Source organism: Ovis canadensis, chromosome 17 (genome assembly GCF_042477335.2).
Source record: "Ovis canadensis isolate MfBH-ARS-UI-01 breed Bighorn chromosome 17, ARS-UI_OviCan_v2, whole genome shotgun sequence".
NCBI lineage: Eukaryota > Metazoa > Chordata > Mammalia > Artiodactyla > Bovidae > Ovis > Ovis canadensis.
The window spans coordinates 26,034,738-26,049,586 of record NC_091261.1 but is presented as its reverse complement, the minus strand read 5'-3'; the positions used below and the strand labels follow the sequence as shown (position 1 = coordinate 26,049,586).

The 14,849-nt window shown below is 40.7% G+C and overlaps 1 protein-coding gene across 9 annotated transcripts in view; it reads right to left on the bottom strand.

Annotated features, from left to right (window-relative positions):
• Positions 1–14,849, bottom strand: part of INPP4B (inositol polyphosphate-4-phosphatase type II B) — an 883,288-nt gene that overhangs the window by 134,937 nt on the left and 733,502 nt on the right. For all 9 annotated transcript variants that reach the window (XM_069556830.1, XM_069556833.1, XM_069556829.1 and 6 more), the window contains one exon: positions 5,288–5,491. In XM_069556830.1, coding sequence (XP_069412931.1) covers positions 5,288–5,491 — 204 coding nt within the window. The remainder of the gene's footprint in view (positions 1–5,287; positions 5,492–14,849) is intronic.

Sequence of the window (14,849 nt, the reverse complement as noted above, 5' to 3'; positions counted from 1 at the left end):
GCTTTTTGGAGCAATAAACATAGTCAATTGTACCACCTTTAAAACAAAACAAGTAAAAAACTAATAAACACACAGACACACATCCTAATTACCATTGTCAGCTAATGTGCTCCTGTCTGAAAGGTCACCTCATCCTCCTTTTCATACTGTTATCTTCTGCTACTGCTACTGCTGCTAAGTCGCTTCAGTCGTGTCCGACTCTGTACGACCACATAGATGGCAGGCCACCAGGCTCTGCCGTCCCTGGGATTCTCCAGGCAAGAACACTGGAGTGGGTTGCCATTTCCTTCTCCAATGCATGAAAGTTAAAAGTGAAAGTGAAGTTGCTCAGTTGTGTCCAACTCTTAGTGACCCCATGGACTGCAGCCTACCAGGCTCCTCTGTCCATGGGATATTCCAGGCAAGAGTATTGGAGTGGGTCACTAGTGCCTTCTCCTGTTATCTTCTGCTCATATTTAATTCTCAGGAAACACTTCTGGAAATCCCACTGTGACCACCAGAGTCTCACTTCATCCTATATATAATCCTAAATTGCACAATCACTGACACTGGTATCTCTAGAGCCCTGAATAGGCTGTGGAACCCTTGCATCTGTGGGCAGCTCACCTCTGTGTCCCCAGCACCTGGCATAGTGATCCAGGCAGAACAAGTGCTTTGTAACACCCACCGTACCGAACGCTTCACCATTGACGTCAACTCCCCATTCTCTCCCACTGTCTTCCTTTTTTCCCCATCATAAGTTTATTTAAAACACTGACCTGAAATCTCTTTAGCAAAGCCTAACTTCTTCCACCTGTCTTTCTACATCCTTGTCACAACATTTTATGACTATTTATTAACAGATTTTTATCTACCACTAGAATCTGAGCTCTAGGATCTAACAGTCTAGCACGATTTATCTTGCCATTTGGAGTATCTATGATATAGAAGGTCTCAAAATGTATCTAAAGAAAAGGGAATAAGGAAGGAGGGAATGTGACGGATGACTTGAGCAGGAGGAGGAGGAAGAGGTGTGGGAAGGAGTTTGCATAACACAATAAGGTGAAAATTATGAAAACAAAAGATACACAGTTCCAACAATCTCCCTTGATTTAATATAAAAGTGGTAATTATTTGTCAAAAAGTTAGCCGTTAGTTAGGTCGCTCAGTCCCACGTTTTGAGACCTCATGGACTGCAGCACGCCAGGCTTCCCTGTCCATCACCAACTCCTAGAGCTTGCTCAAACTCATGTCCATCGAGTTGGCGATACCATTCAGCCATCTCATCCTCTGTCTTCCACTTCTCCTCCTGCCTTCAATCTTTCCCAGCATCAAGGTCTTTTCCAATGAGTCAGTGCTTCACATCAGGTCCCCAAAGCACTGGTGCTTCAGCTTCAGCATTAGTCCTTCCAATTAATATTCAGGACTGATCTCCTTTAGGACTGATTGGTTGGATCTCCTTGCAGTCCAAGGGACTCTCAAGTCTTCTTCAACACCACAGTTTAAAAGCATCAGTTCTTTGGTGCTCAGCTTTCTTTATGGTCCAACTCTCATTATCTATACATGACTACTGGAAAAACCATACTTTGACTATAGGGACCTTTGTCAACAAAGTAATGTCTCTGCTTTTTAATATGTAGTCTAGGTTGGTCATAACGTTTCTTCCAAGGGAAAGTGTCTTAATTTCATGGCTGTAGTCACCATCTGAAGTGATAAAGTGTGTCAGGCTTTCCATTGTTTCTCCATCTATTTGACATGAAGTGATGGGACTAGATGCCATGATCTTAGTTTTTTGAATGTTGAGTTTCAAGCGAGCTTTTTCATGCTCCTCTTTCACTTTCATCAAGAGGCTCTTTAGTTCCTTTTCACTTTCTGCCTTTAGGGTGGCATCATCTGCATATCTGAGGTTATTGATATTTCTCCCAGCAATCTTGATTCCAGCTTGTGCTTCATCCAATCCAGTGTTTGGCAAGATATACTCTGCATAGAAGTTAAATAAGCAGGGTAACAATATCAGCTTTGATGGACTCCTTTCCCAATATGGAACCAGTCCATTGTTCCATGTCCAGTTATACCTATTGCTTCTTGACCTGCATACAGATTTCTCAGGAAGCAGGTCAGGTGGTCTGGTATTCCCATCTCTTGAAGAATTTTCCACAGTTTATTGTGATCTATACAGTCATAGACCTTGGCATAGTCAATAAAGCAGAAGTAGATGTTTTTCTGGAATTCTCTTCCTTTTTCTATGACCCAAAGGATGTTGGCAATTTGATGTCTGGTTCCTTTGCCCATTCTAAATCCAGCTTGAACATTGGGAAGTTCTCGGTTCACAGATTGTTAAAGTCTAGCTTGGAGAATTTTGAACATTACTTTGCTAGCGTGTGAGATGAGTGCAACTGTGTGTCAGTTTGAACATTCTTTGGTACTGGAATGAAGACTGACCTTTTCCAGTCCGGTGGCCACTGCTGAGTTTTCCAAATTTCCTGGCATATTGACTGCAACACTTTCACAGCATCATCTTTTAGGATTTGAAATAGCTCAACTGGAATTCCATCACTTCTAGTAGCTTTGTTTGTAGTGATGCTTTCTAAGGCCTGCTTGACTTCATACTCCAGAATGTCTGGAGTTAACAGTAAGTTTACTTCATGAAATACAAGTTCTATTCCATATCTACTCAAACTTTCAAAGTCACAATCGAAATTTATGTATTGCCTATGCTGTGTAGCATGTAGGATCTCAGTTCCCTGACCAGGGACTGAATCCATGTCCCCTGCATTGAGAGCGAAGAGTCTTAACCACTGGACCACCAGAGAAATCCCACAATCCAAATTTATGATCTATCCCATTTCCTCACTTATCTCAAGGACTATTATTGATCCTTATACTGAGGATCATATATAATTTACACATCTAAAAAAAGATAACACACAGCAATAATAGTAAAGTAATACAATTCAGGTGCCTGGGCCTTTGCAGGACATGGGGCATTATCACACAGGCAAACCATCTATCTCTGGACCACACAAAGAGCTATGTAGAACAGATGCTGTTATTTTCACTTTATAGTGAAGAAAATTGAACTTCAGAGAGGTTACGAGGTATGGATGTCTTGGAGCATTAGAAGTAAAAGGTGAAGGTTAAAAAAAGAAATATTAGATTTTCTTTTTTGAAAATGATTCAGTGGGAGAAATGCAATCTTAATCAGTGACAACAAATACTTATTCAGCATTTACCTCTTGGAGCCCAGCTCTGTCTTTCCTGTGATAGTAATTTCATCAAAAGAAAGAGCAGGTATCACTTCATAGCCCTGCAGATAGCAATTTTTTTAGTGACCTGAGCCTTACAAATAATTTATTCCCTGAACACTTATAAATTTAGAGTGGTAGGAAAAATAATCATTAACTGTTTAACATCTAATACAGTTAGCATATAACAGTATTTTCTTGGTCAAGAATGTGATATAGTAAGGAGTTTCTTTCTGTGTGTGTGTGTGTGTGTGTGTGTGTGTGTGTGTGTGTGCGTGCGTGTTACTTCAAAAAGTTCTTAGATAATGGAATATGTATTGATTCAGGAGAAACACACTGTTCCCTCTCACCCAGAAAGAGAAACCTTGGTTTTCTCCTGTTTTATTCTGCCCACCTAGGGTTCCTATCACCATGTTGACTTATTTGGGTTATTTGCCTTTGTGTGGGCTTGCATGCTAAGTTGCTTCAGTTGTGTCTGACTCTTTGTGACCCTATGAACCATAGCCCAGCAGAATCCACTGTCCATGGGATTCTCCAGGCAAGAATACTGGAGTGGGTTGCCACACCCTCCTCCAGAGGATCTTCACGACTCAGGGATCAAACCCGCATCTTTGATGACTCCCGCACTTGCCAGCAGTTTCTTTACCACTAAGAGCCACTTGGGAAACCTTTATTTGCCTTTACTAGTTATTTTCTCAGAAGCTTTTATGTGGCCCTTCTTTTGCCAATTTTAGAGCCACCTGGAGCAACATCTTTTAAATAACAAACCCAATAAACAAAAGAACTTAACAGATCTCTATATCCACCGCCATTTAAATGCTAACACTTTTTAAGTACGCCCAAAACTAACACACTGGACTGCACCAATGACAATACTTGTTGCATCCAAGTCGTGGATTATTGATGATTACTGACTCTCTTTCTAAAAACAATTTTCATGGTTTATATCTCCTTAATAAATAAGGAAAATATTACAGCCTTGCAATTGTGGCATCCTTGCTTTGGAGAGAGTCAATTCCTAGGTAGGTTGATAAGAAGTCAAGGGTTCTTGAGGAGGAGAAAGGAGTCTGGAGCCCTCAAGAAGGGGAAAGGGGTCTGGGACTCCCAAAGAGAAAAAGACAAATGTTCTCTTCTACATTGCTTTGTCTTAGTCAATAAAACAATGGATCTTGCCTGTTCTCCTTAACAAGAACCTTCTGACTAATCCTGTCGTCTTAAAACGTATAACATGGGAGTGGGTCTGGTAAGATCCTTCTATTGTCTGTTCTAATCTTGCTAATTTAAGATATATATATTGTGAGAGTGGGTCTGAAAAAAGTATATAAGGCCTTGATAAGACTAGCTAGGGGGCCATTCGCTGCCCCCCTTCTGATGTCTGATGTCTATGTCAGAAGCTTCCACTGTCACTTTTCTCACTTTAATAAAACTCTGCTACACAAAAGTGCTTGAGTACTCAAGCCTGGTCCCTGGTCCTGAAGCTAACTCTTCTTCTTTGGAGATCAGGAATCTGACATGATTCTCTGTAAGCTATCACTTTGATGGTATTTATTGGAGATAATTATTATTTGACTACCTTATATGTACATTAACATATATAATGTAGCAGTTCAGTGGTAAAGAATCTGCTTGCCAATGCAGAAGACGCGGGTTCAGTTCCTTGGTTGGGAAGATCCCTGGAGAAGGAAATGGCAACCCACTCCAGTATTTTTGCCTGGGAAATCCCTTGGACAGAGGAGCCTGGTGGGCTATAGTCCATGTGGTTGCAAAGAGTTGGACACAACTTAGCAACTAAACAATAACAAATGACGTATGTAATATATAAATTTTCACATCAAATGAATGTGGTTGGGTTAAAACTTTCATTTATAATTTGCCCCCAAGGAAAAAAACATGACCTATTTACCCACAATCTGTATTGTGACTGCTTTCCAACATGTCTTGATGAAAAGGAGAGATCTCTTGACACTTCTGCTCTGTTTTACAGTACTAAATGCTAAGGCTTTAGTACTTTTAGTTATAGCACTGGGGAGGCAAGCTAAGTTAAAAAAAAATAAAAGACTTACCCACTCCTCCTCATCATAGTCTGAATGATGTGGAATGGAGTCCTGCCGTCTCACCGGCAGGGGTAGGTCCTGGGAAATGCTCTCCTCTGTGCCACTCTTAGGAGAGGGTGGTTTCTTCAGGACACCTCCCGGCCTGGCAGTGTAAAGTGCTAAAAGGGCACTTCTGACCAGCTGATCCTTGAAGGCATGTACAAAAAGCTCTGTCTGGAAAGAAATTGACAAGGATTAGAAACGCCATGGTAGGTACCTCAGCAGAGAGCTATGCAAAGGTCAATGGCAGATTTGTTGACACTTAAGCGGTGTGGATGGTGGAAAGAGTGCAGGCAACAGAGAGAGAAAATGATTCATACCAATCAATGGAAAATAGTTTGTTTTCAGGCCGCTGACAAGGCCTTGAGTTCTAAAGTTAATGCTGAGGTTCTATGTGCACTATAAGCTCCATCTATCTCCTCAACCCCCCTCTCTTTTTTTCCAGATCCTATCGTTAGAGATGTATTTCACTGGGGATTATCATTTGAACACCATCTAGCCACTGTGTCTTTCAGGCAATTTCCAAATATGCCTTTAAAGAAAATGTTATCAGACTATGTTTATTTTGTATTTTCAACAGAGTTAAAGGCTGAAGAATGACATATCTTTGCAAAAAAAAAGAAAAAATAGAGGCAGGAGACCTTGATTCTTTTTAGCATCATGGACAGATTTCAAAAGTAGAGATGACACAGGCAGTCTTCCTCATGAAAACATTTGGCTTTTATTTCCTATTATTACCCTCTAAACTGTCTCCGCCACCAAATGGTTTCAGTAATGTTCAATGTTAACGAGGTTACCGTGAAATTTGCCATGGTAGATTTTACAAGCTGGTGGTAAATACCTAGTAAGGACGACTATAATGACTCCTTGCCAACAATAAAGAACTTTACAGCTGTATTTGCATTTTCCTGATGAAATGTTTAATGGCTTCACCCTGTTATATACTGCAGGGTGTAGTCATTGATTTTCTGTATTATAGTACACTTGACATGCAAGTGGCCTAACAATCTGTTCAGAGTAGAGAAATAACACAAGCATTGACTCACACTGTTAACATATTTATACTCTGTAACCTGTTGGGAAGGGGCCCTTTAACCCATAGCGTTATTTTGAAGAACACATCATTTACTGAGATGATCTTGGCTAAAACGTTGTCTTCACCAATGCTATAACTTAAGGTAATCATTTATTGGCGCTCTCTAAATCAATCCTCGGAGAAAGCAATGGCACCCCACTCCAATACTCTTGCCTGGAAAATGCCATGGATGGAGGAGCCTGGTGGGCTGCAGTCCATGGGGTCGCTACAAGTCGGACACGACTGAGCAACTTCACTTTCACTTTTAAATCAACCCTGAATATTCATTGGAATGATTGATGCTGAAGCTGAACCTCCAATACTCTGGCCACCTGATGCGAAGAGCTGACTCACTGGAAAAAACCCTGGTGCTGGGAAAGATTGAAATTGGCAGGAGGAGAAGGGGGTGACAGAGAATGAGATGGCTGGATGGCATCATCGACTCTATGGACATGAATCTGGGCAAACTCCGGAAGATGGGGAAGGACAGGGAAGCCTGGTATGCCGCAGTCCACGGGGTCACAAAGAGTTGGCTTCGACTGAGTGGCTGAATAACCACTCAATAGGTGGTCTACAGCACCATGCCCAATCATTGTTACTAAATTGTCTCTAAATTTCCCTGTTGTGTCAGCAATTACAGAAAACCAGTTAAACCATGCGCACCTAATAAAAGTAAGTCATATCTGTATAGCTACATCTTTGCAACAGATTGTGAAATTCTAGAGCTAGAAGGGACCTTGAGTGGACCTCTTCACTAACAAGATAAAAAACTAAGAAAAAAGCATGGCGGCTTGTCCTAGGGCTGACTACTGATTGGAAGCACAAATGAAACAGAGCCAAGGTTTTCTAACAAATTCAGTATCTTTCCCCCTGACTCCATACCACCCACCACGACGATCAGGCTAGATGCTTCTGCCCGTTTTCCTCTTCTCTAACCCCAGCTTGCCAAGTGTTCCAAACATCCACCAGCTCTCATAGTTAGTTGTGTCCACAACTCAGGATGTAACTCTCTTCCCTGAGAAATTTTAATGGATGGTTTTCAACACGCGTTTAATCTATTAGTCATGTTGGAGGCACTTTGAAGGTTAAGTAGACAAGAAATATGATTTTAAAAGGATAATATTTTAAGAATAAGTAGATGGAAGATATTTTATAACCAATAAGTTTTCTATTTTAAAAAATAAAAAGGCAGTTTTTTTTTTAACTAAAAAGAACTGATGAAAAAGTTGGCTACACAAGTACCAATCACTACAGTTGTAGCAAAATGGGAAACATGCTGTTTACATAATTTTTCAGAGAGCATGGATGTCTCTGTCAATGTGAATTTAAATATTAAAAACATGAATGTTCTTCCACTCAGCTTAACTATTTCTCTCCTGATAGTTGCAATAAATTCTTTTGATTTATTTTTAGAGCAAAACAGCTTGACTTCTTTGACTTCTGCTACTGTAGCTCTAGTCTCCACAAGGCTCACTAATTACCATGTAGCTGCGTACTATTCACACCCACTGACGTTTCCTGCGGTTCTTGTAATCACCACTATTTCTTCCCATGGTAGCACACACAGAGTTTCTCAATTTATTCAAATCTCATTTGGGTTGATTTAGCACCAACGACATGGGAGATAATATATAGATTCTTGCAGTTTTAAAAACCCAGAATTGTTTTGAGGGGGGCAGGGGTAGCTGAATATAATGTTCAAAATCTTAAACACAATAAAAACTAATCTTAAACACAATAAAAACTGATCTTCTACTTTGTGTCTATACTGAAACATGTATCTGACTTCCATGGAAACTCTCTGGATCCCCCAGATCCTGAGGATAGAAATCAAACTTTGTTACATAATAGCAAAAATATTGTACTGCAATTTCCATGTGACCTGGAAAAATCTTAATTTTCTTGACCAGTGTTACTTGCGACATGTGGCCCAATATACACCCAGATGTTTTACCATCAAAATAAATCAGTTTGTAGAGATTAATGGAGTCACTCAATCCTATCATATCTTACTGCATTATCTCAGTTGCTGTTCTTGAGATAACACCAGTGAAGGCAAACATCAAGGAAGGAAGCAATCATGCCTCTCTGAGCTGCCTATTGACTCAGAGTTCTGAAAGCCATTCTCCTTCTCCTACTTAGCTCCCACTACAATAAATGAAGAAGAAAGACTGTCTAAATATTATTGTAAGGGTGGGCAAAATAATTCATTTAAAATATTAGCATAAGAATACAGTAAAAAAAAAAAAGCATAAACTCTGAGCCTAAGGCAGATCTATTTCATTTGTTCTATATTAAAAAAAAAAAAGGAGAAAGAAAAAAAAAATGTTTTCTTGCCTTTCTGCCATTTCCCCCATTCATATGCTCATACAAGTATCCTTCAAAGTAGCACACAGAATTATCCGCAAGTACTAAACTACTAAAAATCACTTCTCTTGGGGATACATTTGCTACCTTCCTGAATATTAATGCAGGATGAAGACTTAGAATATGTTCATTTAAACCCTCTCTTTTAAACTAGAGAACTCAACAAATTAAGCAAAGCCCCATTCTTTTTATAATCTCCTTATATTCACTGAAAAAAATCCAAGGCCATGCCTAATCTCATTGGCAATACAAAGTATCATAAACAAGAAATTATCAAAAAAAAAAAGAAATTATCATTTTAGTAGTCATGCATATATAATATAAAAAGAATCCTGTTTATTTTTAAAATTTGTTGTTCAGTTGCTCAGTCATGTCTGAATAATTTTTAAATTCAGTTCAGTCAGTTCAGTAGCTTGGTCGTGTCCGACTCGTTGTGACCCCATGAATTACAGCACGCCAGGCATCCTTGTCCATCACCAACTCCTGGAGTTTACACAAACTCATGTCCATCGAGTCCGTGATGCCATCCAGCCATCTCATCCTCCGTCGTCCCCTTCTCCTTCTGCCCCCAATCCCTCCCAGCATCAGAGTCTTTTCCAATGAGTCACCTCTTCACATGAGGTGGCCAAAGTACTGGAGTTTCAGCTTTAGCATCATTCCTTCCAAAGAAATCCCAGGGCTGATCTGCTTCAGAATGGACTGGTTGGATCTCCTTGCAGTCCAAGGGACTCTCAAGAGTCTTCTCTAACACCACAGTTCAAAAGCATCAATTCTTTGGCGCTCAGCTTTCTTCACACAGTCTAACTCTCACATCTATAAATGACCACTGGAAAAACCATAGCCTTGACTAGACAGACCTTTGTTGGCAAAGTAATGCTATCTCGGTTGGTCATAACCTTTCTTCCAAGGAGCAAGCATCTTAATTTCATGGCTGCAGTCACCATCTGCAGTGATTTTGGAGCCCAGAAAAATAAAGTCTGATACTGTTTCCACTGTTTCCCCATCTATTTCCCATGAAGTCATGGGACCAGATGCCATGATCTTCGTTTTCTGAATGTTGAGCTTTAAGCCAACTTTTTCACTCTCCTCTTTCACTTTCATCAAGAGGCTTTTGAGTTCCTCTTCACTTTCTGCCATAAGGGTGGTGTCATTTGCATATCTGAGGTTATTTTTATTTCTCCCGGCAATCTTGGTTCCAGCTTGTGCTTCTTCCAGCCCAGCGTTTCTCATGATATACTCTGCATATAAGTTAAATAAGTAGGGTGACAATATACAGCCTTGACGTACTCCTTTTCCTATTTGGAACCAGTCGGGTTTTCCAGGTCCAGTTGTAACTGTTGCTTCCTGATCTGCATTTAGGTTTCTCAAGAGGCAGGTCAGGTAGTCTGGTATTCCCATCTCTCTCAGAATTTTCCACAGTTTATTGTGATCCACACACTCAAAGGCTTTGGCATAGTCAATAAAGCAGAAATAGATCTTTTTCTGGAACTCCCTTGTTTTTTCCATGATGCAGTGGATGTTGGCAATTTGATCTCTGGTTCCTCTGCCTTTTCTAAAACCAGCTTGAACATCTGGAAGTTCACGGTTCATGTATTGCTGAAACTGGCTTAGATAATTTTGAGCATTGCTTTACTAGTATGTGAGATGAGTGCAATTGTGCCGTAGTTTGAGCATTCTTCGGCATTGCCTTTGGGATTGGAATGAAAACTGACCTTTCCCAGTCCTGTGGCCACTGCTGAGTTGTCCAAATTTGCTGGCATATTGAGTGCAGCACTTTCACAGCATCATCTTTCAGGATTTGAATAGCTCAACTAGAATTCCATCACCTCCACTAGCTTTGTTCATAGTGATGCTTTCTAAGGTCCACTTGACTTCACATTCCAGGATGTCTGGCTCTAGGTGAGTGATTACACCATCGTGATTATCTTGGTCATGAAGATCTTTTTTGTATAGTTCTTCTGTGTATTCTTGCCAACTCTTCTTAATACCTTCAGCAAAGAATATTGAGCTTTCAACCAGGAAAGATACCTGACATCTGAGCAGCTTATATAAAATATCCTCTTGACCTTGGCTAAAATCACATAACTACTTTTTCCCGGTATGTACAAAATTACAGTGCCTATCTGTGAAACCCTTATGGGAGTTCACTGTAAACAGTATACTTCTATTTATTCTTCTTTTTATTGACCACCTTTTCAGTTTCTGTTATGACTCATAATCCCCTGGTCACTCAAAATGTAGTTAAGTGGACCCTAAGGGACTGCAAACCACTTTCTTTTTTAATTTATTTTTTTTATTTTGTGGCCACACTACATGGCATGTGATCTTAGTTCCCCGACCAGGGATTGAACTTGTGCTCCCTGCATTGTAAACTCAGAGTCTTAACCACTGGACTGCCAGGGATGTTCCTAAACCATTTTCTTAAAAGCATTTTTTTCTACTGGTGATGTTATTCATTCTATCACTTCAAGGGTCACGTTTTGTTATGCCAAGGTCTTCACAAGCCATTTCTGCCTACCTCCTGAATCAGCATGGTAAAGGGTTTCCATCTGCAAGTCTTCTGAATTTACAACCCCAGCCTGATCTCAAGTTTCTAAAATGAATGTGTTCTTCTCTGTGCTTCCATCTGAGGGCAATCATTACTGTTCAGCAAATCTGAGTCCAAACATCTGGAGCATCTTCAGGAATATTATCTTCTGGGTTACTGATCAATTTCTACTGGTTAGACCTTTTCAATAATTTCCAAGATTGACTCTTATATTATATTCCTACAGCTAATCCTAGGTAATAACCCTTCTGTGTTCCATGTTGATATTTCCTTAGTCTTCTTACTGGTTGATTCTGTTTTCTTTAACCCTTCTTTTTTTCAGGATGTTATCCAAATAAAATATTGACATCTGAGTTCCAGCTCAGAACTCCTGAATGAGAATTTGTATTTCAGCAAAAGCTGCCCAGAAGCACTACTGACATTTCGTTATGCTTGATATTCAAATCTCTCTGTTCTTACTCAGCTTAGTTGTTGCTCAAAGGATGATCTTCACAAAGCAAGTCACTGGGTTTCCAATGTCAACAACCTTTCAGTACCTACAGAACAGACCTTCTCTCACGTTAGGAGGGTGAGACCATATTTCTTTTTTAACTTTGTAAGACACTGCTGAACTGATTTTTCAAGCTGCAAACGTGTACCCATCAATGATGAATGAACGTTCCAGTTATTTTATATCCTTTCCACCTCTTCCTATGCTCAGCCCTATTGATTTTAACTCCTTTAGTGGGTGGTTTTCATGCTTAGTTGCTCAGCTGTGTCCAACTCTTTGAGACCCATTGGCCTGTAGCCTACCAGGCTCCTTTGTCCATGGGGATTCTCCAGGCAAGAATACTGGAGTAGGTTGCTATATCCTCCTCCAGGGGATCTTTCCAACTCAAGAGATTGAATCCAGGTCTCCTGCATTGCAGGCGGATTCTTTATCATTTGAGCCACCAGGGAAACCCAGTGGGTGCTTAGTGGTACCTCATTTTAGTTTAAATTTGCATTTTCCTAATAACAAATGATGATGAGTGTCTTTTCATGTGCTTGTCATCCATCATTTTTGGTAAAATGTCTTTACAATTCTTTGCTCATTTGTAATGGTTTTATTATTAAGTTGTAAGAATACACACTTGGCTACAAGTCCTTTATCAGACATCTATTTTACAAATACCTTCTCCTAGTCTAGACTTGCCTTTTCATTTTCTTAATAGTGTTTTTTGAAAACTTTGACAGTTTTTAATTTTGAAAAAGTCTTATGTATCATTTATGTTCTTTTGTTCATGCTTTCTGTGTTCTAAGAAATATTTGCCTAATCCAAGATGAAAAAAAAAATTCTTCTATTGTATATCTGCTTACTTATTTATTTGCTTTTTTCATTTTTCTTCTTTTGGCTGTGCTGGGTCTTTTTTGCAGCATGTGGGCTCTTTGCTGTGGGGTGCAAGGTTTCTCCAGTTGCGGCGCAGGCACAGGCACGGGCACAGGGGCTTCTCGTGTTGTGGAACACAGGCTCTAGGGTATGTGGGCTCAGTAGCTGCAGCTTGCAGGTTTAGTTGTCCCGGCATGTGGAATCTTAATTCCCCCACTAGGGGCTGAACTGGCATCCCCTGCATTAGAAGGTGGATTCTTAACCACTGGCCCACCAGGGAAGTCCTTGCTTTGTTTCTTTTAGCTTGTATGTAAGGTCTATGATCCCTTTTTAATTACTGTTTATATATGGGACTGGAAAAGGTCAGTTTTCATTCCAATCCCAAAGAGGGGCAATGCCAAAGAATGCTCAAACTATTGCACAATTGCACTCATCTCATATGCTAGTAAAGTAATGCTCAAAATTCTCCAAGCCAGGCTTCAGCAATACATGAATTGTGAACTTCCTGATGTTCAAGCTGGTTTTAGAAAAGGCAGAGGAACCAGAGATCAAATTGCCAACATCCGCTGGATCATGGAAAAAGCAAGGGATTCCAGAAAAACATCTATTTCTGCTTTATTGATTATGCCAAAGCCTTTGACTATGTGGATCACAATAAACTGTGGAAAATTCTGAGAGATAGGAATACCAGACCACCTGACCTGCCTCTTGAGAAATCCGTATGCAGGTCAGGAAGCAACAGTTAGAACTGGACTTGGAACAACAGACTGGTTCCAAATAGGAAAAGGAGTACGTCAAGGCTGTATATTGTCACTCTGCTTATTTAAGTTATATGCAGAGTACATCATGAGAAATGCTGGACTGGAAGAAACACAAGCTGGAATCAAGATTACCGGGAGAAATAAAAATAACCTCAGATATGCAGATGACACAACCCTTATGGCAGAAAGTGAAGAGGAACTCAAAAGCCTCTTGATGAAAGTGAAAGAGGAGAGTGAAAAAGTTGGCTTAAAGCTCAACATTCAGAAGATCATGGCATCTGGTCCCATCACTTCATGGGAAATAGATGGGGAAAGAGTGGAAACAGTATCAGACTTTGTGTTTCTGGGCTCCAAAATCCCTGCAGATGGTGATTGCAGCCATGAAATTAAAAGATGCTTACTCCTTGGAAGGAAAGTTATGACCAACCTAGATAGTATATTCAAAAGCAGAGACATGACATTGCCGACTGACGTCCATCTAGTCAAGGCTATGGTTTTTCCTGTGGTTATGTATGGATATGAGAATTGGACTGTGAAGAAGGCTGAGTGCCGAAGAATTGATGGTTTTGAACTGTGGTGCTGGAGAAGACTCTTGAGAGTCTCTTGGACTGCAAGGAGATCCAACCAGTCCATTCTGAAGGAGATCAGCCCTGGGATTTCTTTGGAAGGAATGATGCTAAAGCTGAAACTCCAGTACTTTGGCCACCTCATGCGAAGAGTGGACTCATTGGAAAAGACTCTGATGCTGGGAGGGATTGGGGGCAGGAGGAGAAGGGGACGATAGAGGATGAGATGGCTGGATGGCATCACTGACTCGATGCACGTGAGTCTGAGTGAACTCCGGGAGTTGGTGATGGACAGGGAGGCCTGGCGTGCTGCGATTCATGGGGTTGCAAAGAGTGGGACACGACTGAGCGACTGAACTGATCTGAACTGATATGTGTCAGGTGTAGATAAGGAATGGTTTACTCTGCACATAGATATCCAATTGTTCCTGCACCATATGTTAAAAAGATATCGTTTCCCCAATGAATTTCCATTGCATTTTTATATAGATTTATTTAAACACCTGTGCTATGCTGTGCTTAGTCACTCAGTCGTGTCTGACTCTCTGCGATCTCATGGAGTGTAGCCCAGGTCCTCAGACCATAGGGACTCCCCAGGCAAGAATACTGGAGTGGGTTGCCATGCCCTCTTCCAGAGGATCCTCCCAACCCAGGGATTGAACGCAGGTCTCCCACACTGAAGGTGGATTCTTTACCATCTGAGCCACCAGGGAAGCCCAAGAATACTACAGTGGGTAGCCTATCCCTTCTTCAGGGGATCTTCCCAACTCAGGGATCAAACCTGGGTATCCTGCATTGCAGGCAGATTCTTCACCATCTCAGCCACCAGAGACATTATCAAATGATCAATACTGAAGTCAGACTGAT